This window comes from Neopelma chrysocephalum, unplaced genomic scaffold (genome assembly GCF_003984885.1).
Source record: "Neopelma chrysocephalum unplaced genomic scaffold, ASM398488v2 Primary Assembly neopelma1_42b, whole genome shotgun sequence".
Lineage (NCBI taxonomy): Eukaryota > Metazoa > Chordata > Aves > Passeriformes > Pipridae > Neopelma > Neopelma chrysocephalum.
Window position 1 is genome coordinate 6,503,198 of NW_020897701.1, and position 26,454 is coordinate 6,529,651.

General features: G+C 37.0%; 2 protein-coding genes across 9 annotated transcripts in view; one reads left to right on the plus strand and one right to left on the minus strand.

Annotated features, from left to right (window-relative positions):
• Positions 1 to 21,882, minus strand: part of AIMP1 (aminoacyl tRNA synthetase complex interacting multifunctional protein 1) — a 38,958-nt gene extending 17,076 nt beyond the window's left edge. For 2 of the 3 annotated variants that reach the window (XM_027677078.1, XM_027677080.1), the window contains exons 1-3: positions 21,795 to 21,882; positions 2,896 to 3,029; positions 2,152 to 2,265 (exon numbers count right to left, since the gene is read on the minus strand). In XM_027677078.1, coding sequence (XP_027532879.1) covers positions 2,152 to 2,265; positions 2,896 to 3,029; positions 21,795 to 21,796 — 250 coding nt within the window. In that variant the 5' untranslated portion in view covers positions 21,797 to 21,882. Of the gene's footprint in view, positions 1 to 2,151; positions 2,266 to 2,895; positions 3,030 to 21,384; positions 21,480 to 21,794 lie in introns of those variants that run through there. The other variant, XM_027677079.1, reaches the window with a different exon arrangement.
• Positions 21,883 to 22,094: 212 nt separating this feature from the next.
• TBCK (TBC1 domain containing kinase) overlaps positions 22,095 to 26,454 on the plus strand; it is a 98,290-nt gene continuing 93,930 nt past the window's right edge. For 3 of the 6 annotated variants that reach the window (XM_027677084.1, XM_027677088.1, XM_027677089.1), the window contains exon 1: positions 22,116 to 22,446. The gene's annotated coding sequence lies outside the window, so the exon portion shown is untranslated. Of the gene's footprint in view, positions 22,447 to 26,454 lie in introns of all 6 variants that reach the window. The other 3 variants (XM_027677086.1, XM_027677085.1, XM_027677087.1) reach the window with 3 other exon arrangements.

A 26,454-nucleotide genomic window follows, 5' to 3' on the forward strand; every position in this document is an offset into this window, starting at 1 on the left:
AAATATCTAAACCACAACTGCTGAGTAGTGAAGCACATTACAAAACATGTTTCAGAACTCAATCTATATACGATTATTATGATCAGTTAAGAACAAAGCGTTTGACTAGACATTTTTTAAACAGGAAAAAGTGCTAAACATAAGAAAACATGTAAGCAAAGACCACTTCTTTTTGTAGTTTATTTCAACATCTAGTTATCTTTGCTACCAATTCCCTATTTCCCATTTGTGTTTGTCTAGTTTCAGTTTATAGCTACTAGCTCTTGTCATACTGGAGACTATTCCATAAATGAGTTATGCATAAAATCACTTTTATATTGTATTCAGATCATTCCTCAACTCTTTTTTCTGATTAGCTTCAGAAACTGAGCCTGAATAATCACATTCTAAGAAACTATCTGCAGCCCTAACATGATTTGTCGATTTCACTTCCCTTTCCTAAATTCTCCATATGACCTTCATAGTTCTTTTCAAACTGCTGATATAGAATTCTGGACATCACCTCGCTATCAGTCTTACCAGATGAAAGTGTAAGAATCACCTCTCTTCTACAGTCTGGTCTTCAAGAATCTCGCTAAGCCTTTTTACCTAATGATTGTGTTGGTAAGCATCGCTCGTGCACTAGACAGTATCATCAAGGCTCCCTTTCCCAAGAACGCATAGATTACATGATCTTTTGAAGTTCCTTTCAACTCAGGCTGTTTTATGATTAATGACTGTTTGACAAATCCTTCTAGTGTCAATATTATACAGTTCTCCATTCTGCACACGTGATTCTTTTTGCATTTCAGACATTAACTTTCCTGAAGAACTGCACTTTGTTTGTTGATGCTTCCTCTCTTCAACACTAAATTGCACAAATTATATTCTTATAAACAACTTTCTAAAATCATTTGAGTATGAGATTTGTTGTACCAACAACCACTTGCTTGCTAGTTATGGAAAGTCACTGTTTCTCAGATTTTTGGAAAAATATCTCATGATATTTTTGATATACTGTGACCATTTAATTTCTGTGCTCAACTACTTAGTACTTCCAAGGTAACATATCTATTTACCTCAAAAGAAAATATTTGAATTTAGGCCTACTACCACTTAAATAAATTGGCTAAATAAAAGAAGATGAATATCAAGCTAAGTATTAATTTCCTTTCCCATCTTGGATCAATACACCTTAACACCTCTCTGAAGCACAACAGATTCTGTGAAATATCCTATACCTGTCAAGAACTGCTGCAGACTAACAGACAACAGAGAAATATAAACTAATGGTTTGGTTTAGTATATGAAAGGGCTTTATTGGTCCCCAACAGAATTCTCTGTATTTACAACATGTTAATCTTTTTGAAGACTTGAATGTGTTGTTTTTACCAGTAAAACATTCAGTACAGTTGAATGCTAGCATCCAGCTACATTGGATACTATCTCAAACCATTTACAATACTGACAGCCTGGGTAAAAATAGCAATAGCTGTTGAGGGCAAAAGAGACTTTTTTGGAAATAATTTTAAAGACAACACAGTGGATCTGAAACATTTCAGTTTTGGCTATTTTTTTCTCTTTTCTTTTTTAATATGAAGTATATACAATGGTGCAAGCTGAACAGAACTACACAGAGAAGTGTAAAGAAAGAAAAAGCCCACTGGAAGGCTGGTCTTACTAAAGCATGGAATCATAAATTCAAAACACATTGTTTCTAATTTTACATTACCACAGTTTTTCTAGTAAGTCGCTGGCTATCTGCACTTTGCATTGTGGCTTGATTTTCCATAGTGATTTTGCAGTCATGCTAGATTAAATACTCATAGTATCAAGAAGTGTTAGGTATTCAGCAATTTCTAAAGTATCAAAAGGAGTCACTGTCATCAGTCAGATTCAGGGCTTATTATGAAAGGGACTGAACAAAAAAATACAAAAAACTAGTTCCATGTCTGATTCAATTTGGTGTATGTACCTGTTAGACTTGTAGCTTATTGAAATGTTGGAATTAAGTAACTTGTCATAGGCATGGAACATAGGAAAATCCAGAATTTGTGACTAATGCCATAGAGTCACAGAGAAAGGTAAAAATCAAGTAGAATTAAGACAGTTTTGATCACATTTTCTGCTAACTACACCTATGTTGTATGAGAATAGGACATTTTTCCCCACCTCCATTTCGGATTTCTGCCTGAATCAGCTCCTGTTTCAGCCCTTCAATTTCTTTCTTCAGTTTAGCATTTTCTACACGGAGCTTTTTCTCTTCACGGAGAGATGCCTGCAAGACTAGAGTTGGCACATTAAAAATGACCATTTAAAGAAAAGTGAAACATGGTGAGCCAAATAGCAGAAACACTTTGGAATCCTCTTTGTTATTGAAATAGCCACTTTTACAATACTTATGTAATCAAATTGCCTCTCAATAGACTATTTTCTCGGTACCCCAAATAGAATCACAAGAAAAAATTCCAAGAAACCTATTAGAAAAACCTTGAAGATGTTTGTAATACAGCACACCTTAATTCATTGATACAGTTAAATACAAAATATCATAGTTGAAGGTATGATACTCTTGAGAGAATCCTACAGTTGTGAAAAAGCAGTAACACATTCAGGATACTGCATAGTCTCATAGTCTTCCAACTCCCTTTCCCCCCTCAAGTGGAGTCATGTCCTACCAAATTTCCATCATCTGTTTGTGCCATTAATCCTTCCTTATCCATACCTTTTATATTTCAGAATAAGCAGCTTCAAAAAAACCCCCACAAATCACAAGACAGTGAAGTGGAGCTTCTATTACAAGGTTTATTTTGGAGAACTTGAAACACACTTAAAAGGTTGACAGCATCAATGTTCTCATTTTCTCCTATGAACCACCTGGTTAACAGGTTTATCATAAGAAAGGTAATTCCTTACTAGCTTTTTCTTTGAGCAAAGCAACTTGTTGCTTGAGGTACTCAATGACTTGATCAGCCTCTGCACCCTTCTGCTCCAGTCTGTTCAGCACTGCATTGTTGGCTGCCATCTTTACCAAAAAACGGGCTAAAAACCTAGACAAACAAGAGACAGCCTAAAATTAATGACTTCTCAATGCAATAACACTACCATCTCTTACCACGTGAAGCAGTTCTCAAATCAGTGGCTGAACAAGAAAATTCACTAAGTGAACAAGCTGGGCTCCCACTCCTAATGCAAAGCCCAAAGAAAAGCAATGTTAATAGAATCAGATGTTTGACAGTTCCTTTCAAGTATTTTGGAAGAAAAACTATTTTTCTTCCCAGGTGCAGAAAACATGTTCTTCCTTCACGAAACAGAAAAAAAAAAAAAAAATCAACCTTCTCAGAAAAAAGGGTCTGAATATATTTGGGGGGAGGGAAAGAAATAAAAGGGAAGAGATTGGACAGGAGAACACTGTATTCTGGTTTTAGCTGAAAAAAATATAGTAATAACATATTTATTCCACATATACTGAATATTTTATGCATTGTGGTTGTGCATATATTAACAATTTATTGTTGATTTACTTTTAAGCAGAATTCATGAGTGTTTTTACATATCTCAGATTAAGACAACTTTTATTGCAGGTTTACACCTTCAGAGTTATTTTAGCAGCAATTTTGTTTGCCTGATTTTGTATCCACTGAAATGGAAGGACCAGCACACAAGTAAAAAAGAAGCAGGGAAGCACAAATAAATGCTGCCTAACCTTCTTTTAGGATATTCACCTTTTACTGGGTTTCTCTAATGTTTCAGAAACTAGCTATGCCTTGTGTACTGCCTTTATTTCTTGAGAGCTACCAAATCCGGCCTATTTTCCTTCTGGGCAACATTTGCGTTTAAACAAAAACTCAAATAGTAGCAACAGAATGATGAAATACAGTTACAACCACAGTGCTTTTACCCTCCCACTCAGTATCTACATGAAGAAAGAATTTGTACTAACAGCTGCCTCACCTGTAAATCAAGAAAACTGATTACAGGTGGGAAGAAAAGATCTGCATGAGCAATGGTGATTTAATTCTTGTGAGGTAATTTAATTCCTGTGAATTTGCCCACCAACTGCAACAAAGGGAAGAACTGGTAAGAAAATGGCAATCCAGATGCATCCATTGGCTCCTCAACTTTATCAAAGTCCAAAAATGCCTTTTCTTATATCAAATTGGCAGAAAACTTCCCATTTTATTCCAAGATTATTCTAACACTATGATCTAAATCTGGATTTAACGCATAAATATTCTCTGTTGGGATTTGCAAAAAACCTCATGCTGAAGACAAAATAGACTCAGAAACACCAGAGGTGAACAGATACAATCACACTCATGCCAGTGTCAACATATTGCCTTTGGTGCGTTCTAAGTATAAAATGTATGTTGATATCTGATCTTATATCATAAATAACTCAACTCTCCACAGCTACATATCTTAAAAAAAAAAAACAAACAAAAACCAACCCAACCCAACAGAAAACAAACTACAGTTATTCTATTCGGGAAGAGTGTAATTAAAATTTCCCAAAGTAAAACTGACAAAGCCAGAGAGAGGCACAATAATCAGATGATGCATGGGGCATCTCACTCTTGTAAATGTGCCATCTTACTCTTGCAAACATGATGCATGAACCAACATCCTGCCTTCTTTTCAATGTAATACAATCAAAGCCTGTTTTACACACACTGTCTCACTTAAAGATGTAAGAGTATTACTGCCATCACACCTTCCAGTCATCAATAATAGATTTTTCTTTTAAAAGAAAGAAACTCTCATGGAGTAAAGAGCAGGAAAATCATCTCTCCAGGATTTTTATATTCAAATTAATCTCTGCTAACAAGAAAATAATTTTGTTTTCATGGGCAGACTGAAAATAGAGTTTTAAAAAGGAAAACAGTGATTCCAATAAGTTACTAATTTAGATGTCAAATGGAAACAGACACAAAACTATTATGGCACAACACAGCACAGTACAAAGCCTGGGATATTACTGTCTGCATACCAGTAAGATTTCTTGCAAGCTACAAATTCTCTCCCGGGAACACAACACTAACAGTGGAAACTTTGCCAATGACAACAAAAATGCTACTAAAACTTCAAAGTGAATAGAACTGGTACATTTTATAGATTTTAGCCAAGTTGGCTAATGAACTGAAGATCTGGAAATTAAGTTACATGATTACAATGGGTAGACATTTTCCCACTTGTCAAATAAATTTCTGTAAAGCCAGTATTGTAAAAATAACACAAAGAAATAGGTATTTCCGATGATAATATAAAAAGGCAACAGGCTGAAGTGAACTGTTGTACAAGCACAGGAACCCATACAGCAAAGTCATAAAACTGTACTTAGAAAGGACACATTAAAACAAACAAACAAACAAACAAACAAACAAAAAAGAAAAATACTTACCCTTTATTATAGAATACAAAACACATTAAAAATATTAGAACTGCAATAATCAAAGGCTGCAGTTAATTTTTTAATTTTTTTTTTAAATATTTTCCCTATTTCCTTTGCCCTGTATTACCCTGATACCCTCCCACTTCACACACAAAAAAAATCCTCAAACAACCAACTCTTACTGGTTGATACACAAACTGAAAATTGGAAAGAAAATCAGAAATAATATAGCTCAAAAACCAGCCTCATATCTCATTACAGATCATTCTGACCTGTTTTGGTGAAAATGTCCGAAAGGCCAACTAAAAGTAAAGTCACTTCATGCAATTGTGCCTAACTAGCTGCTTTCCCTTCAACAAAAAATAGCCTTGAAAAACAAGTACAGAGTAGCTACATTCGGATCTTCTTCAAAGGATAACCTCCTGAAGTTACCTGGTTGCTTAGCTAAGGGAACCTTTTATCTCAGACCTCTGAGGACCACTGTGTCACTTGCAAGACACTCAGGACTGCTCCAAAAACCACTTGCTCCACTCAATGGAACTCAATCTTCGAATGAAAGACGCAAGTCCTGCAGTTATTCATTAGGTTACATATCAACACATAAAGGCTGTTTATTTTCTCATCATTCTACTTGCTGATTAAGAGAGTTGCCTATCTTTTTTAAACAGAAAGCACTGCCTCCTATGATCTTCTAAGTAGCTGCAGTACCCTCACAGGAGAAAACAGGCATTATTCTACTTTGCTGCTCTAAAACAAGTAGTGTGGAAGTGCCCCCCAAGTGGCAAACTCTCTATAACAAATCAAGACTTCTCATATAGTACAAATTACTCTAAAATTTTAACATGTTTTACAGATATTGGTTCATCAACATTGGCCTCAACCTTAGAATACATCCAGATCAAAAAGTGAACACACAAAGGATGCTAAAAACATAAACCTTGTTGTAGCTTACTCATCGATATTAATATTCTGTTTTTAAAAGCAAGAAAAAGCCTAACCTCCCATAAAACTATGGCAAAATTTAAAACTTAAAACTCTAAAAATTAGTTTGGGAATCTATTCATAGTCTGAATATGGAACTAATTACTTTTCACTATTAGAAAAGTAATCATTAAAAGAAAAAAAAAAAACACAAAAAAACGCCCCAAATCCAGAAACTGGAAGCCAATTGATTCCCAAAATCTAAAATAATTAGCTCTGAGCATTCTTTTTTCCAGCTGGAGGTTTTAAAAAGCTCAGTACTTCCAAGTTCTCAGCTTTTTCTTGCAATGCTTAGCTAATGTCAACACAAAAAGTAAGATCACTAACTGCACTAGATCTAACCTGCAGGCTGGTTAGTACAATCTACTTGTAGAACTTACAGATCAACACGTTCTCCATGTGCGCATCAAGTGCTTCTGTGACAGAGACGCAGCTACATTTCAGCACTGTCAATTTGGTAAGGTTTTATGCTGTTCTCTTAGGTGACAGGAATCTTAAGTTTTTGTTCTTTCTCACAGGCCTTAACGCAACATAACCAAATACCACCCATGTTTCAGTTGGTCACCCGAGCATGTGTTGAGACAAAAAGTTGCCAAGCTTTGTCTCAAATGACGTAAAATGAAAGAAAACCACCATGCCTTCTTCTTCTGTCTTCCTCTCCCACATACACATAAAATCCTCCTCAGTGAGAGGGTAAACTTTGACAGCTCGCCATCCATAGGCAGCATTCTCCATTGCACAGTGCTTTGCTCTGACCCATCATTGCTCTTCCCTCTGTGCTAGCTACGGAGGAATCAAGCATTCCTATGGCAAAGCCAATCCTACTCATCTTTAACAAAGAGCAGATAATAGTCACAAAATGGCCCAGGTGGCATTCTCCTGTGAGGTGTATGTTTCTGCCACGTTTATGAATGGCTGCCAACCAAGACCTAAGATTTATTTTCTCACCACAGGAGAAAACAAAAGTCTGCAAAAAGACATGTTTGCTTTTCAATTGAGATGATCTGTTCAAATTAAGTTTGTCATTATGAAGCAAAACCAGTGGCTTATTCTAAAAGTTATTGATAACACAAAGGTAATTTCTCCGATGCTAACTAAAGTCCAGTAATCTAAGGCAGAGAAAAACATTTAATGGTAATTCCTCTTCCTAAGCTTTTGGTCTTAAGTCTCAAGTGGATCTGAAATTAAACTCTTTTTCTTCCTCCATGTGGCAAACTTGTATAGCAAAGTATTGTACTTTCTGTAAAAGACACAAAGTACCAACAATCACTTTGTTTCTTCAAGAACTGTGTTCAAACACTTCTATCTGAGCATCTTTTTCGAGTATGGTCATTTCTGGCAGACAATCTTACAAAAACTCATAAATATAACAGAATGTGTCAGCTGTTTGCCAGATTCTGCTTTCTCTGCTTTGCACTTCTGTGAACTGTCAGGATACAGTGAATTAGATTTGAGAATCTCGCATCACACCTTTTTATTCTGCAAAGTAAGGAACAGTAGTTAGCAGATCAAAACAGAAGAAAACAGATTGGAACTATGTTTTCTTTGGCTAAGCCAAAGAATTAGTGCAACTAGGCTATTGTTTTAACTTGTCCCATCTTCTCCTGCCTCAGAGAACTGAGATTCATGCTTTAAAAATCAATTCTCTCTTAAAGGTTTCTCCTAACTTCTGATAAAGTATTCTAGACCTGATGCTGTCAATATCTTTGGATAAGATTTAGAATATCCAATTTGATGATTTCACATTTCTGGTAGAAAAACTTAAGGTCTAGTTTTCAAAACTATGAAACTTTAAACTGTATTTGAAAAAAAAAACAACAAACCAAAACAAAATATAAGAGAGTTACAACTGATTAGTTTCGAGATCAACTCTTAGTTTTGACTTGATCATCTCCCTGCTTCACTCTAACTAAAGCAAGGAAGATCAGCAGCAGTTCTCAATTCATCATTAGGGAGGCAGTGGCCTAAAACAGTTACAAATTTGCAATAATACAGTTCTATTGTTAGGACACTCTGGAAATCAGGTATATTCAGTAAGTTTCATGCACTCACACCTATCACTACTACAAAAGGTTGGGTATTTCACTGGTTTTATACCTGTTATACATTGTAAAATGCAATCATGGCTTTTACACCCAAGTGTTCCTTTTCAGGAAACGTGATCCTAAAAGATTAAGTGTTTCCAGGCTTCAACAGACAGAGAAGAATCAGATTTACTTATTAGAAATGCAGATTTACCACAGTTTTATCTGTGGAAAAATATAATTCACAAAATAAATAAAGTAAAACATGAAGGTATTCACAAACAGGTTTAAAAAATTGTGCCTTTTAAACCTGTATATTTAAGGCTAAGATATTAATAACAAGCAATATGATGCTGAGAAAGAAAACAGAGGTATCTTAGGCATTAGATACTTTTGCATTATTTGAGATTACTCAGTCACAATCAAAACCATAGTTTCCTTGTTATAATACAGCAAAAAAAAGACATACTGCACCCCATTACACTTAAATATCATTTCAAGCACATTGAAGAGATATGCACATATCAGTTAAGATTTAACTACCAGTTCATCTGTCTTTCAGAATTAAGTACATTGTTAGCTCTGTAAGGGAAGAATGTAGGTTTCCTGAATCTCCCATTGTCAAAGTTTACACACTTGAAAATATAATTTAAGGCCTTAAGCAAATATGTGTAAGTGTTCAAAATGTAGATGCTCACCTAGGTCCTTCTCCAAGTACAGCAAAGGATTATATCAAAACATTAGCAAAATGTTTTTGGCAGAACAATGGCAAACATTTGAAAAGCAACAGCATGAAAAAAAAGCCAAAACCATACAATAAACAAACAAACAAAAAAATTCCCCCCTCCACCGAAACAAAAACAACCCCTCCAAAAATAAAAAACCCCAAACCAACAAATATAACAAAAACCACAACTGGTTTGTTGTTGTTTTTTTTTCAAAATTTGAGCAATATTGATGGATTGCAGTATAAAAAGTCAAATTCTAGAAATCATTTTCAAATGAATCATCATGGATCCTGATTTTGAACTCTCGATACTAGACCAGTGATCCCCTACCAGGTACTAGAAATTTGGGCACTATAAAAGATCAAACAAAATTTTAACTAATACCGTTGTATTTTTCTAAAGAAAGAATGCCCTTTATAATATGAGCAAAATGAAATTACAGCCTAAAATGTAAGGGGGTGTTGTAAAGTGTGGCAATACAGCTTAGAGACTCACAACTGCAGAGGGACATCAGGACTCTTATCTTCCTTTCTCTCCAAATGTGATTGCAATAACTGGGACTTTAAACAGTTGAACAGCTTGACTCTTTTTTTCTTTTAGCTCTTAAAAATAATTTATCAAGTATTCATAATCTATAAGCTTCTGTATAGAAGGTATTGAAAGTAATTTGCCAAGCAACAAATTAGTAGGCAAACTTGTACATTTCTGCCATATGTTGTTTCAACTCACATCTTTGGCAATGAGAGAGTCAGAATAATCGCTTCGTGGACTTTCAAACAACCAAAGTGTCTAACACAGTTCATCCAAGTAGCAATGTCAGCTCTATGGAATGATTTGCTAGCTCTGGAGACTACAGTCCAAACCTTCTGGCTGCCAGATAAATCAGGCTCAATCCCAGCTGCAGACAGGTCTTTTAGTAGTCCTAAGAGCCTACCCCTCCCTATTTTAAAGGGCTGTAAATAGTAAAAACACACAAAACTGAACTATTTCATATTGAAAAACACTTCAGCATGAAAGAGATTTTTAAACATGTGATGGAACATCATACAACAAAAGGCCCCTCTACTGGTACCAATTTTGAGACCACAGAAGTTACTCAGTAATGACTATTTTTAAACACGAAGACAAGTCTGCCTTGAAAGTGAACGATGTACCAAAGTTACAAGCAAGTCACAGCATCAATGAGACAGACAAAAATCAAATCTATGAGTAGCAATACATGAGGAAGTAAGCCAAGCACACATTCGAGTAAATAAGGTAGAAGCATGAAACTTTTACTTTAAAAATGACTTGCATTAAAAGGAATGTCTTTGATTTGTATGGTAGAGATCGTCAAAAACACAAGTCAGAATTAAAAAATTATTTTAGTATTTTGTTCTGTTTGCATTTTTAAGACGTTAGTAGATGCCACAGCATATTAATTTACTGCATCGTATCTTAACACATTACAACTGCAATATTCAAAAGTACTTGCAGATTCATTCACATCCCTGATGTAAACTTGTGCTAAATGTCTCTTCAGGGAGAAGTTTCTACTAATGCTTTTCTCAGTCCAATTCCGAATCAACTTTGTACTCTTTCCCACCTCTAAGCAGACACTCCAAGGACTAAACAAAGCAGAGACATGACTACCCTTAAGGAGTTCTGTCCAGGTTAAGGTAGCAGTCAAGCATTTGGATGTGGTCTGTAACAAAATTTACGCCTTAATTTATTAATCTGAGAAGTCTGCCCAGTAATTCAATAGACATGGATGGCTTACAACATGGCTCAAGGAAAGCAACTTCTATGTGCTGCTCGACTCAAGTCTCAACAGGTTACACACCGAGTACATCTGCCAGGTCCCCTGGAAGTTCCATAGAGATTCATCTGGTTGTGCTTTGTAGTACAGTCTGCAATTTAAGTAGTAGCTCATACGCCAAAAGAGTTGGACAGCCTGATATATTTTTCAGTAGTGTGTATCTTTTGAATCCCACTCCATTAATATTTTAATAATACTATCAAAATCTTATGGTAGATGATCACCACGTGCACAAGGAATTCTCACATAAATCCCATGATGAAAAAGATGCAACACCCACAATGTGCTGCCTCATTTCTTTGACGTTAATTACTGATTTCCAAACCTAAAATACATCACAGTTCTTTGGAACAGAAAGCTTACACCAAAAACTAACAGGGTTTTTTGTGGTGTTTTTTGTCGTTGTTTTTCTTTTGTTTTGTTGGGGTCTTTTATAAATTTAAAAGTTTAAATTTCCAAACCACAGTGTATCCAGTTGTTACCACTGTACATATATATATGTGTATATACAAATATAAACATATAAATAAATATTAAAAAGTATGTGCTACTCATGTCTCAAAGTATCCTCATAAAACTTCCTTGAAAGGTGATGGACTTTACAATTACAGACACACACATATGCCTATAAATTCAGAAATTTAAGAGGACTCAGCTGCATCTGGACAAGCCTGCAAGGTCAGCACATGCCACAGGAACTCAAAGAATCTGTGCTGTGGTTCATCCTCTAGGGTTTTACTGGGGAGTGGAAGCTTTAGATTACTATTGTAACTACAGAGTAAACTACTCATAAATCAGACAGAAGAATCAGAACTGCACTGAAATCTACCTGCTGCTGCCAAGTAGAACAGTTTCTTAGGCACTTAATTGATTTTTGCAACTTTATCCTAAGTAAAGTGAACATTAACACTACCTCGTTAATTTAGAACAAGTACAGCAGTTATAAAATGTAAAGAAAGTAAGAAATGTTTACACCCTCCCCCTTAAGACAGCTCTCAGTCAGGAACAAAAATATATTTTAAAAGTATCTCTCAAAATCTGGTATTTTTCTTTTCGGTCTGTCAGAGCAGTAAGGATAATAACCCTTGTCAAAAACCTAGTTGCTAAAAAGACACTTTAAAAATATCTTCTCCTCAGAAATTTGAAGAGTTTGGGAATAAGAATACTATTAAGCAATGTATTTATTGTCAGTCATAGTCTGTAAAACAATGGTGTTAGTTAGGTAATTCACAGGAACGTTGATCCCCCCGTTCAATTTCAATTCATAATACTCTTAACGTCTGAAACCTGTCTAGTGGTTATCTAACATAGTCCAACTGTGTTAAAAAAGAATCTTGAAATGTACTACTTTTCCATTAATATCAGTTTTTTTACATATAGAAGTTGTATCTTGTAGAAAAGCTAGAGGAAAACGGGATTTAGACACTCGGCTAAAGCAAGTGCTAAGGTTAAAAATAACCATTATTTATTCACAAAAGCATTCAGCAGACATCATGCAGATGTACTGTGAAACAATCAGTGTTCTCTAACTTCAGACACATTAACAACTGCTGGTATTTACTGCAGCAGAAACTTTAGGTATTCTTTATAAGGGCCAAATAAAATCTGAAGAAAAAACTGAAGACGTGCATGTTTGTGTGCCCATGTGTCTGTGAGTAATCAATGCAAGAACAATGGCAAACACCTCTTAATTGGGAGCAACAAAGTGGTCAAAGCCTTAAGGGGAAAAGCAGTCCTTGCCCAACTTTGGGCCTGCAGTTGCAATCTTCTATAAAGACACTAACCAACCCTGAGCAGAGAAAATTATTTATTCAGCTGTGGAGTGAAAAGTCTAAATGTAGTTTTATATATTCATATATATATAAAAATAGTGGGTAGACAACAACAAACCACATGCCAGCAGTATCTTCCACTGCATATTCCTGACATCAGCCTCAAAACACAGGTCCTTCCTTTCATCACATACAGAGTGAAGAGACTTAAAATTCCTAGCAGGCATCTCATCAACTTAGAAAAAATCTCCAGATATAGCTATAGTTAACTATCTACCTTTTGGACTAATATTTTAATTTCTGTGGTAGAAATATAATAGTATTTCTCCCTTTTGGAGACAAAACAAAGGAACTCTGAAGAAAAGTTTTCAGTAGATTTACATTTCTGCAGAAGAAGACTTCGTTATTCCCAGCAGGAAAACAAGCAACTTCTGAAGCAAAAAATCTACAGCAACTACCTGTCAATCATTTCTATATAAAGAGTACAAAGTAACAATTCGACAGATACTTGAAAGCAAAATGCCCCCTTTCCTTCCCCTCAGTCCAAAGGGTTATACTACAACAGAGTTATTTCAGATCTTCTACTGATTTGAAACACAACAAATTTTGAAAGACATCTTTTGCATGAAAAAAACCACCCCTTTTTCCTGTACAGTAAATGCTGCTTATATTTAACACATATTTTTCTTTTAGAAATGAGAAAGACTTAATTAACAGAGAACGACTGATCAGATTTTATATGCTTATTTTACCCCATGCAAACAAAAGGCTTTTGACTATTGTAGTTATTCCAGCTGACACATGGAAATGACCTTCCCAAACAAAAAAGAGTGATCTTGAAAAGTCTTTTTTCTCAAGTTGTTTTCTATATTCTAAACTAAAAGGGAAAATCAAGAGGATTTTTTGATTACTTTATAGCATCTCTTGCAAAACTGTAGCTGTTACAGGACAGTGCCCTCGCTTTCTTCTTCCCTCTGTTAATTTAACATTACATAGTCATCAATAACTTCTCACAAAAATTTTCACACACTGGTACTGAAAAGAACACCACTGTAACTAAATATCTGCCTTTATGAGCACTTGATAACCCAATTTCAAAGTAAGTATACTCAGTAGCCCATTGGGCAGTCCAGCACAGCACTGTTAGAGTTAATAGTATGTCAGTCTGGGTAAACTTCTGGACCATGTCTGCTATAAATATTTAAGCACTGCTTGAGAGAAAGCACAGCAATATTGTATCTTTTAACAGTACCAAAAAAACCCAAGCAGTTATGTAATTGCATTTCAGAGCCTTCTTTGTAGTTCTATGTAGTGAGAAGTTTTTGAGGTTCACAGCTTTTAAAACTTCTAGGATGAAAATGATTTCCCCACTTTTAATAGATCTGTGTAAAGGGGAAAAAAAATTACAGAAACAAACTCCCTGTGCACTCATCTTGGATGTTGAGAGGGCTGATGTCAGCTATTAAGACTGATAGTCTCTGACAGAAGTATCCTCCAAGCAGCTTTTGGGGAATAGTCATTTTTCATCTATGGATTCAAACTATGGAAACAAAAGAAGCTTTAAGACAAGTTGAGCTAAACTATAATTTTGCTGTGTTACAAATTATTTTATTAAAAATCTAATCATTTTCAAACAATTATGTTCAATTAGAATATCTTGGTTTAACATCTTCAAAAAGTGCTAACTTGAAGGTAAGTTTTCAGTAAAATGCAAAGGGGGGAAAAAAAAAAGATCTGTGCCCAGTTCTTATCATGAGCATTATTTTATAGATGGTCATTTGGATGTGAAATTACTTACCCACTGCAAAGCAGTAGGTAACCTCTAAGAAAATATTAATTTCCCTGGTGTACAATTTAGTCTCACATCCTAGTTGGCAACAGTGACTTCCTTAGTGTGTCACTGTTACCAATTACTAGAGCCCTTCACACAGAAGGTTTCAAACCTTACAGTAGGACCAGGATAGATGTGAACTCAGGCCCTTCACTCCAGAGCAGCTGCGACTAAGCCAAATGCAGCACCTCCCATATGCCATGAGCACTCCTAGTGGAATAGCAGTCCCCAGCTGCCCCAGACAAATGAGCTGCTGAAATGATCTGTTCACTTATCTTCAGAGTCTGAAACAAGATGCCACTACAAAGCTGTATATTAAACTGTAATTGAGAAACACTCTGGGATAGAAACCAGATCCAATGCCCATGGATCGTTTCCGAGAGAGGGTCCTGAAGTCAGAGACTAATCTTTAAACTATTAATTCGTATTCAGAAGTTATGTTGGGAAAGCTCCTGATGAGAAGAAAATGGAAATAAAAGTGTTCCATAATAGGTAGTTTTATGCCAAAAGATTGAGCCAAATGACCTCAAGAAAAGATTTGCTTACTTGAGGCAATTTCTGATGATGTTTCAGGAGTTGAATTTTCTTCTAATCCAGCATAGAATCTGTCAGTTTTTCAGAATTCTGAGGAAAGAATGAATTCTACATGAATTGTGTTTAACAGATGATGATTATATATAGTATATATTGCTTTCTAATATGAATGGTAGTTTAATCTTTCCTCTCTACAGTTTTAGAAGTCAAGGAATAGTTTCTAGGCTGTTAATTAATATAAAGTGGAATAAGACTTTAAGGATTAAGGGTGGTGAGATACCAGAACAGGTTGCCCAGGGAAGCTGTGGATGCCTCATCCCTGGAAGTGTTCAAGGCCAAATCAGATGGGGCTTTGAGCAACCTGGTCAAGTGGAAAGTGTCTCGCCTGCGGGGTGGTTGGAACCAGATGGTCTTTAAGGTCCCTTCCAACCCATTCTGCAATTCCATAATTGTACACAAAATTATGGAGTGTAACAAAAATTGCAAAAGTGAGGTAAGCAGAGGGTCTCTCTTTTCTGGAATTTCTCTCTGCAAACATATACAGCAAATAAGAATTTATCCAATTCTCACTTCAGTAAGGTATCAAAGTAATTTTCTTTAGAAACAGGAAGTGTCAACAAGTGATTACAATTGCTCTTATACATGCTCCTTGATGCATTTAATCATCAAAATGGATCAATTTCAGATTACCAAAACTCCAAGTTACTGTAACCTTAGAGAAATCTTGTCTTTCATCTTGGTTGGTAGAGATGATTTCCTCACTTATGCCTTTAAAAGTAATTCATACCTGTATTAATGTTCAAACTCTGTATGGACAAATGTTCCCTCCTCAGATTCTGTAGACAGAATAGGTGACCTACCCTTACCAGAAGGCCACTAACCAACCAACAATATTCTGACAAAACACATTTAAACAAATCACAAACATGCAAGTGAACAACTGAAAGATGCTTTGCTCCAAGATTTAAAAAAAATTACAATCTCAAAACATTTGGAGCAGTCATGCTACCCAAGCAAACTAGCACATTTTTATTATGCTCAAAAACCACTTTCCCTTGTTCCATTTATCAGATCTATTCAACTGACTGGAATGACAGGGGCTATATTTTCAGGAGGAAAATACCTGCTTGCAAAATATTTCATGCTTGTTATGGACTTCACCATTAGAAAATTTGCCCAAGGGCAACTAATGACTTAATCAATTAACACCACACCAAGAAAACTATAGAAAACAACTTCTGACCTGGGAACTTATTACCCTGCCATGCCTCCCCACTCCAGTTTAAAAAACAAAAGTCAGCTCAAACTTGCAATTTCTCTAGAAAACAAGTGTGAGGGAAACAGGAGTAAATAAAGGAGAAGCAAGTCAGGAAATCTTGACCAGACACATTTTATTATAGGCACACTGTCTCAGCTGCTCAAGCAATACTAACATTGCACTCATACATACTCAAGACCCCCTACAACTGCCACAGAGATCTGCCTTTGTTCAGATTCCCCTTTCCTGTCTCTCAGCTTCTTAAAGACACTTCAAAGAAGATCAAAAAGCTTGAAAGAAGTATAGCTGTTTAGTCTGCAGAAGAGAAGATAGATGGGAGATTTGGTCTCATTCTTCAAACAGAAAGCAAGCTGGTATGAGAATGGGACTAAACTGTTCACCAGGTCTGATGCAGACATCAAAAAGAATGCAAGACTTAAGTTTTGGAAAACTTTCAAGTAACAGTAATAGACTGAACAGGCTGCCTTTGCAGGTTGTGGAATATCCATCACTGGAAGGTTTTAAAAACAGGTTAGGCAAACATCTGTCAGAAGTGATTAAGATATAATAGATGAGAACGAATGAGATCTTTTGCTCCTCTTCTGTCAAGGTCTTTTTGTTACACCTGGTGTTACAAACCAAATAATATTTCCCTTTTTTATACCCATGTGTTTAAAAAACATTTAGTAAAAGCTACCATTCTGTGATATTTCCACATATTCAAGTGTGTTTATTTGGGAAAACAAAATACACATAAAAGATTTGCTAACTCTGAAAGCAGGAGAAAGAAACCACCTGTGAAGTAAAATAATGTATTAAATTTACACTGACTCTGAATAAATTGACCTCTAACATGATAATGCAGACAGCACTCTATTTCCTCATTCTCCAAGAAAAAAATTGTGAAAACTTTAGCTGATGACTTACTGATCTGCAGTCACTAAGATTTTCCTTAAAGGAATTTTTTTTAAAAGAAAGCACTTTTTCCCAGCACCAAAAAAAAAATTATATATTAAAAATAATTTAAAATAATAAAGCAGAAGGCTGCTTTGAGAAATATCCAAACCTTTTTTAAATTATATTAAATTATGAGTAAGGATGGCTTCCATCACAACGGGGGCGGGGGGGAAAGCCAGAGACCTTTTCCCCACCCCTTTACTGTTTAATACTATGGTAACCATGGAAATTAAAAATAAACATTGATTTCCACCTCACGCCCAGTATGACAGGAAAACTATCAGGGGAAATGTTTCCTGGTAAAGGTAAGAACCATACATGTATCTGTTTAGAACAATAAATGGATTTCTGGCGGTCTTGCTCGACTGACATCATGTAACTTATACAAGAAATAAGAGGTGCTGTTTGCTTTGCCCACATCTGATGTTCCTAGTAGCTGCTCTCTATGCTGACTCCTCAGTTTTATCTATGTTGCCTAGCATTTGACCTTCTTTAGGTTTTAGGAAACTCTCCCTTAGAAGAGACAAACATGAATGAATACATTCACACGACAGCAGTGACACACAGCAATCAAACCATAATTAGAAAAGTTAAAAAATACTATGGTTGATAACAGATTTGTCTTCCTGCACATTTGATCAATCCTTCTAATGACAACTGCTTATGTTATTTTTATTATATGGTATTTCCTAAGTATGTTTACAGGGACTTGTAAAGCAGGTGGGGTTTGTAGGCACTCGAGAACTCAATTTTTCTTTTCATTCTTGGTCTGTGCAGGTCCTGGATAACACTTGTGGGGGGAGATGGCAGGCCCATAGAACCCCTGAGACCCCTGGAAGATGAAGAGTTTGAAGTGTTACAGGGTGTGAGACCTTTCCCTTGAGAAAAGTGAGGATAATTGGATGTTCCCATAGATACAGCCCTGAGTTTTAGGCAGTACAAGGTCAAAGCTGTTTGGAGGTGTGCAGGTGCTGCATTCCTGGGTGTTTTTGCAGGAATATGTTTATGTTGTGTGTGTGAGAAAGTTGAAGCTAGCAAGCTCAATAAAGGCTGCTGCTTCTTGGAAGCAGCACACTTTTCCCTTGTCTCTTCACCCTGAGTGTGCTGTGTGTGCGTTCTTTTCATCGCAGACTGAGACCTATCGACAGATACCCCACAACAAACACTTATGTCTTATGTTGGATCTCGATATGTGTTTTCTTGCCAATTCAGGATCCCCCCTTCAGTCTGATGTCAAGCTCTCTTTGCTGCTTCTTAAGGCTTTTTAAGAAATGGACAGAGTAACATGACATCCATAAGATTATTTATTCTACTTCAAGGAGGAAGGCACAGGGAAGCTGAGAAAGTGATAGTTTTCTAATTTGATTCTATTGACAATCAGTGAATTTATATAAAGCAGCAATCTTAGAAGTGGTTTATTGATTCAGAAAGAAAACACAAATTACTACAGCTGATTATTACCTTATGTTATCTCTTACTATCTCATAATTCAAATTAGCATGGTTCTACAGTATAAAACATGCTGTGTAATAAAAGTATAGCAGTATTTTGAGGCATTCATACAATATTTCCAGAAGCTGCTTTTAAAGTTTCATGCCAACTGAAATGAGCATACTGTATCTCAAAATATTACGGACTAATATAAAATGAAAGTTTTAAACTTTCTACTTGAGTCCTAATTTAAGAAACACACAACCCCCCCCAACCCCCAGTTACAAACAACCACATCTCTGTGGAGTTCAAGGAACAAAAACAAATAAAAGATTAAGATTTGGAAATACCAATCAAATAATCAAATTGTTGTGATGACATGTCACTTAAATAAAGGATTCAGTGTGTCAAGCATATAACATGAAATTTCAGTGATAAACACTACAGTTAAGTATATATATTCCAACACTCTCTAAACTGGGACCCTGTCCTTCAAGAATGCAATTTTACCAAGGATATTAAGCACACAACTTTAGAAGGAACTAAGAAGAAGAAAAGGGAGGAATGCCACCAATACACCTTGCATGACAGAACATTACTCACACAATGTTTTATAGTTCTCTTTTCAGGAAAACAATACCGTGAAACTTCCAGGTCAATAGAAAGTCAAAGACTCAAGTAGACTAGAATCTTATAAATTTTGGGTTTTCAAAATTAATTTTAAGAAAATGGTATTATTTGATTTAAAAGACTTTGCAAAGCATAATAAGTCGTAGGGGGCTGTTTGCTCCCCCTCCCCGCCCTCATGGCACACAATTAACTTCATTCCTAGTCTTCTTGGATAACATATCTAACTGAAATGACAATAATGTATTAAACAGACTTCAGTCAAATATTTTAGAAGAAAAGCCATTACAGACAATATCTCCTAAATCAAAAGGATGAAGAAATATCCATGGACTGTTTAGCCCTCCTTCGATAAAGAGGCCCTAGGTTAACTTACCACTGTTAAATTCATGCTTACTGAGAGTTATAATGATGTCAAAGCACACCTCGCTGCATTAAATTTATTTTTCAGACTGTTTTCCCATTCAAATATGCTTCATTCAGAGGCATCAAAGTCCTCCAGGCCCTAGGCAACTCAAAAGCCCAATTATTTCCAATCTGATGGACTGTTTTAAGCAAATACGCTTTTTTATTTGATACCATTTTCTTCACACAGTCCACTGCTTTCAGTCTGGAGAATAAGAATTGTTTCCTTCTCTATTTACATTTAAAGGTGTAAAAGAAATTAATACACCTATAGCAATATAGAGAAAATATGCACAAGCTTCATATTAACAACTGGAAAAAGACATTCCTGAGCAGAAGCTTGCTGAAGACGGTTTTAACAATCATTTTGACTTAAATCACTCTGCCCTCAACATCTTGCACGTTCAGGATCCGGTAGAGCTAAAACATGAAAGCAACTCACAGATATATTGCTTAAAATACTTTTAAGTCAAAATTGCTGTAACAAGAATATATTGTTAACTTGTGACAGAGCGGAGAAAATATAGTGTGACACTGATAAGCAATGACCCTTGAGGCTAGCTAAGAAAACAAAACACAAAACAAACAGCACAACAACAACAAAAACAACAAACAAACCCAAAACCCCAACAAACAAACAAAAACTCCACCACTTTACCAACCCATTTCTAAGGCCTTAAAACTTGTAACAATATCCAGTATTAAAAATTCAGGTTTGGGACTTTGGTTTTGCTTGATTTTACAGATTTTGGACTTATCTTCCAACAGGTTTGCCAAACAGTGTAATAAAATTTAAACGTAACTGGAGAATAATACAGCAAGTGAATCATAAGGACATACAAAACCGGGATGCTGTATTGAATCTCTGCTGCCTCACCTCACTACAGATTTCATGGAAGTATCCTGAATCACAAAACTATTTGTGAAAAGCAATGATATTAAAAAAAAAATAAATTTCTGAGTTAAAGAAACAGACAGAGCAAGAAACGCAAATATTACTTAGTTTGCAGTAGTATTTTGTTCATTTTGCCAGCTGCTAGACCCAGCTCAAAGAAACTTACAGGTCAGCCTAAGGTTATACAGCGCTTCAGCAGTGTTGCCATGTGCTGGTTGGCTGTGCACTCGTAATGTGACCTAACAAGCTCACCCCTGTTATCCACTGCATCCATTCCCAAACACAGTACGTGCTGTATGTTAAAACTTTGAAGTATCTCTACTGAGGACGGTCCAAATACTGAACTTTTCGCTCACTGAAGTTTATTGAAAGGCATGACGAATGTTCTACAATCCAAACTAAGGCAGCATTTACTTTCCCACTAGTAACAGCCGTTCCTGTGCAAAGCTCAGTAGATTCTCCGTGCCCTTACTTCCTAGGCTATTACAGCGTTTCCTCCAACAGCCCACCATCACGCCACTTCCAAGCCCTCATTCCAGGGGAAAGGCTGCATGCAGGAACACAACTGATTTTGGATGGACTCCTTCGGGTGCAGGCGCGTCCTCCGCTCAAAGCGCGGTGTCTGCGTTTGCAAAGCCGCCCTACAGTCACAGAGCACGTCGAGCCCTGCGAGCAAATCCCACGCGCGAACTGAACCGCGAGTTTAGCGCCGCTTCCCGCAGCTCGCGGCTCCCATCCTGCCCCTCCGCAAGGAATCCCTGCTAGAGCCCACCTGCGTTAGCGCTGGTGGCTCGGAGACGATCAGTAGCAGCAAATTAGCGGGGCCCTGCCGGGCTCCCCCCCGCCCGCCCCAGTGGGCTCGGCCCGGTCCCCGGGGGAGCCCCAGGGCGTGAGGCCGCCACGGCCCAGTGGCCTGGCGGCTGGCGAGGGACTGCCGGGGTGAGGCACCCGTGGGGACGCTGGGAGCGGGCGAGGGGAAAGGGCAGAGCCTGGGGCAAGGGCAGAGTCCGGGGCAGAGCCAAGGGCAGAGCCCGGGGCAGGGGCAGAGCCTGGGGCAGAGCCTGGGGCAGGGGCAGAGCCTGGGGCAGAGACAAGGGCAGGGGCAGAGCCTGGGGCAGAGACAAGGGCAGGGGCAGACCAGGGGTAGAGGCAGAGCCGCCGCGGCCCCCGCGGGACACTCACATGAACCGAGAGCCGCCACCGCCGCCCGAGCGGAGAAGAAGGACCCGCTGCCTAGGGCTGCTCTAGCGAGCGCCTGAGGTTTATAAGCGGGCGCCCGCGAAAGGCTTCGCTGCGCTCAGCAAGCTAAAGAGCACCCAATGCCTTGTTTCCAGGGCACTGGCGGAGCACGCGCGTACATGGCGGGGAGGGGGTCGGAAAGGGTGTTAAACTCTTTCTTTGTAGTTGTTGGTTTGTTGGTTTGGGTTTTTTTAAGACACGAACGAAATAGAGCTCAGGCATCGTGCAGGCCGCCCCTGCGGTCCTACAGCGGGCGGCTGGCGCAGCGGAGTGACGACGGGGCGGGGAGGCGGCCCTCGTGCAGGTACCGCCGGGAGCCTTCCCCATCCCAATCCCCATCCAACACCCCTTCCCCTGAGGACTCCTGGCTGGCGAGCTCTTAGCGGTACAGGGCTGATCGGGGCCGCTAGCATTTCTATAGCAGTCGTTTAGCGAGCCGGGTAAAGCTGATTTCTCTCCTACAAGGTTCAGTCCCTGTACAGCCGCTTCTGTCGGAGACATCAAATGGTGACAAACCCCGTCTTTGTATCTTTATAGGGACTCTGGTGTAGCAGAGCGGGCAGGCAAGCTGTAGGCAAAAGGCACTGATAAGCAGGTAAAAGGAAGAACAGGTAAAAGAAATAACAGGTTTATAAAGGAGAGAAATGGGGGTGAAAGTCTATTCTGATCTATCAAAATAAATACCAAAAACTGTCATTTTTTTTTTCTTCGTGCTGTCCAAGTGTTGTTATTTTCTTCCACTGGCTGAATGTTCAGCTGCAGATGTGAAACTCGAGGAATCCGTGTAAATTTCACCAGTTCTTATGCCTGGTTTTCAGAGCAGCAACTTTTTGATCTGTGTGGTGACCTTATAAATGCTCCAAACAGCACCAGTAACTCCTGTGCAAATGCAATGTAGGTATAGAACATAGGATATTTGTGTATATATGGAAAAATTCCAAATATTGCTGAGATACAAGCCATCAGCAAAGGTTAAAAAATGTTCTATTTCACTTGAGTGAAGTGATGCTTTAAAATACCCCCGCAGAGGAATTACTGTTTAGCATTTTCATGAAATAACTCTTTAAATATGTGTTTGTTACCTATGCCAAAAGCACCATGATACCTGTCTGGGTTCCCTCCCTTCCCCCAAAATTCAGTGTTCATTGAAGGCAAAATAATGGCACCAGAGCTTTGTCAAAATCTGGTTTCCGTATTCTGTTTATCTTGAATAACAGTATTATAATTAAAATTTCGGTAGACTTTTATATTCATCTATTGCTGAACTGGTGTAGCTGAAATCCAAAGCAAAGTGTTTTCTTCACTGAATTTGCTAGTTTGGACAGAATAATGACAATGTTGGTTTTTTTCTCTTAAGTGTGCCTTACTGTCTGTAATTATCTGCCCATGACTTCGTAGTTATTTGTAGTCAGAATGCTTCTTACTTTAGTGAATGTTAGAGAAGTTAGAAAATCTTGTAAAAGAAGATATTTTAATGTTACGCCACAGGGGAAAATACTTGATTAAACACAATTCTGCTTACATGTAGATTTTTTTAGCAATCTTATGGCATTTGTGGTAGATGTTTAGTTTATACTGCAAATTTAAAAAAAAAAAAGTGAGGTGAACTAAATTTAATCCACAGTTTCTCCCATCCCCTGCAAAAAACTAAGTTGATAACTTAATAGGTTTTATTATTATTGTGAAATGAATGTGTCCCATCTCATTATTGTGATTGTCCTAACAAACTCTTACTTTTTCTGTGGTCCCTTCCATAGGAATCTGAATTCAACTTTTCTTCAATACCCATTATGCATTTTAAGAAACTTTGTGTATAGCTGATTGACAATGGTGGACAGTGGGAGACAAATCACAGTTTGGGGGGGGTTGCGAAGTAGCAGCACTAGGTAAAATTGCATCTTCTATTTCAGTTATTTTATCAAATTAATAATTAATGTGGTTGCACAAGGAATATTGTAAGACTTAAGAACAAAGAAATTCTGTGAAAGAATTTCTTCTTATGAAAATTTATGTTTAAAATACTGTGATTGAATGAAAAGCAGTGTAAGTACAGGGTGGTCAGGCTACCTGCTCTCCTGGAATTGTTCTCAATTGCTTTAAAAGTAATTCAGTAGCAGTTCTGATTATAATTATGTTTTAATGCGGAAAAGCTGCCTTCATTAGGTGAGGAATTTTTGCTCCTGGATAGTGAAGAGGTGTTTAAATAACCAGCCATTTCAAATTACTAACAGGTATTAGCACATGGCTACTTGTCATTTTTTCTGCACATGGACAGTTTAGGAGAGCCACAGCTGTGTTTCACTGGATGGTTTTATTCAGGTTGGTCTGTTTGTGTGGGCAATATTTGCTTCTGAGACATTTATACATTTTCTTAAGGGGAAAGTTCTAAGTGTCCATTGACTCAATCACCTTAGCACTGCTACAGTGAAGAATCTTTAAATGATGGATAGAAAAGACTAAATTCTGAAGAAAAAAATATTTGTTCTCCGAGAGCAGTAGGTATTCAGAGGAGCAAATAAGTTGCTCAGTAGATGAGGAGCTCCATTCTGTATTTTATTTCTGAATCTTAGTCATGGACAAGCTATCTAGTGCAAGATTTTCAAAATGGTGCTTAATCTGAATATTAAATAGGAATTTGTAAAGGTCTTTTTTTTTGTGGCTGATTTTGCTGAGAATTTTGGTTAGTGTTTTTGTGTACTGTAAAGGTTTCTAAGGGAGATTTGGATGGAGGCAAGGGAGCTTAGGAAGGTCATTCAGAGGTGGGATGCAACAAATCCACTTCTGGATTTCTAATCTTTATGCCAGACCTATTTCACAGATGTAATAGACTGTCTCTCATATATGGAATAAATGGTGCTTTGGAAACAGTGACTCAGTAGTTTTAGATGACACTAATAAGACAAGTCTTCTTTTCCTCTTCCATCTTTGCTGTTTTGGATTATCAGAATTGAATTTCCAGAATTCAATCCCAAAGCTGAATTTGCCTTAACTGTTTGTGGTGTCAGTTTAAAATAACAAACCTTTATTTTTCTCTTCCTATTTTTATTTCAAAGTAATAGGGAGGTTCTGCAGGATATAGTTCATTCCTTCAAGTCATAAAATTAATGCAATATGTGTCTCTTCTACATAGTACAAGTGAGTTTGAGGTGTAAAACTGCATTTGTTGACCCTAAGGACGATGTGTAGCACACTCATGGGTTTACAGTTCTGCCAGACTTCGATGTGGAGTTAAAGAAAAACAGATAAAACCCCACGAAACAAACAAAACTCCACTTAAAATGCTTTCATGGTTTCCCACAGAATTAATTCTATAATGAGAGAACCTGTTTTAATGCATACCTTTTAAAATTCCTTATTGATTCCTTTAGGTGGGTGTCAGGAAAGATTGCTTATATAATGTCTTCCTTTCTCCTGGCTGCTTTCTAACCTAAGGAAGCAAGTGATAAGCTGAACACATTGCAGGTGGTATAAATCATCCTTGTAAGCTAAGTGATCTAGAGTGCAAGGAAAGTTTAATCTCTTAAAATGGTTTATTGAATTCATGAAATTTAACAGTTGTTTTTATGAAAATTCCTTTCTAAATGTCAGCTGAATGCAGGTACAATGTATTAGGGAATTATTATCTAACACTGTTTTTCTACAGTAAAAATGAAAACATCTTATCTGAGTAAATATATTGTATACTACATATGTACATTTTTAGAGACATAATGCACCTTGCTGCTTAGATGTAATTTTACTCTCCTTCCCCTCAACTCTGATCCTTAATAACTTGGTTTTCTTTTATTTTAGAGCAAATATTAGAGGACCATTGTGCCAAGCAAGATTATAATTCAATCTCTAAGTCAAGCTATATTTTCTAGATGTTTAATATATATTTTCTTTCTGAAGCTGAGTAGTTCATTTGGCAGACACGATGTTTTTACAGGAATATGGGTCTTGTTATAAGTACACAGCTAAAGGTTTCCAGTTGGAAATTGCTGCATGCCAATAAATCTTTTTGCTGGCACTCTGTCCAACTGATGTCTTTCCAATGGAAAATTCTAACTGTAATTTGCATTGTTTGCATCCCAAAATAAATAATTTACCCCCAAAAAATGAAATATTCATGAGATATGAAAGTGTTCTGTATTTACAAATAAGACTTTTAATACAAATACTATTATAAAAACTACAATGCTCAATGCTGTTCCAGAATTTTCTTCCTTTTTCAAGTTTGATTCCTTAATTCTATGCATTCACACTTAATATGATGATGTTTATTAGAATGCAAAAGTACATATCTCATGTCCTTATTTCTTCAGAGGGAAAAAAGAATCACAAATGCGAGCAGTCGTTTAAATGTGCTTTGTATCTTAGATTGGACTGTATTAGTTCAAATGCAAGGTATATTCCATAATTTCCATTTGTCTAGACTTGATAAATATGTTTGGTATATAAGGATCTTTGTGCAGCCTGTATGGAGTCACACTCAGTTGGGATTCATGAAATAAATTTAGTAGTTTTTAACTGGGAATGTTATGCTTGAGACAAGATTGTTCCCGTAGAGAAAGAATAATTTTGAGACACTAAATTGTTAAGTGTTCTGTTTCTCCTGTGTGAC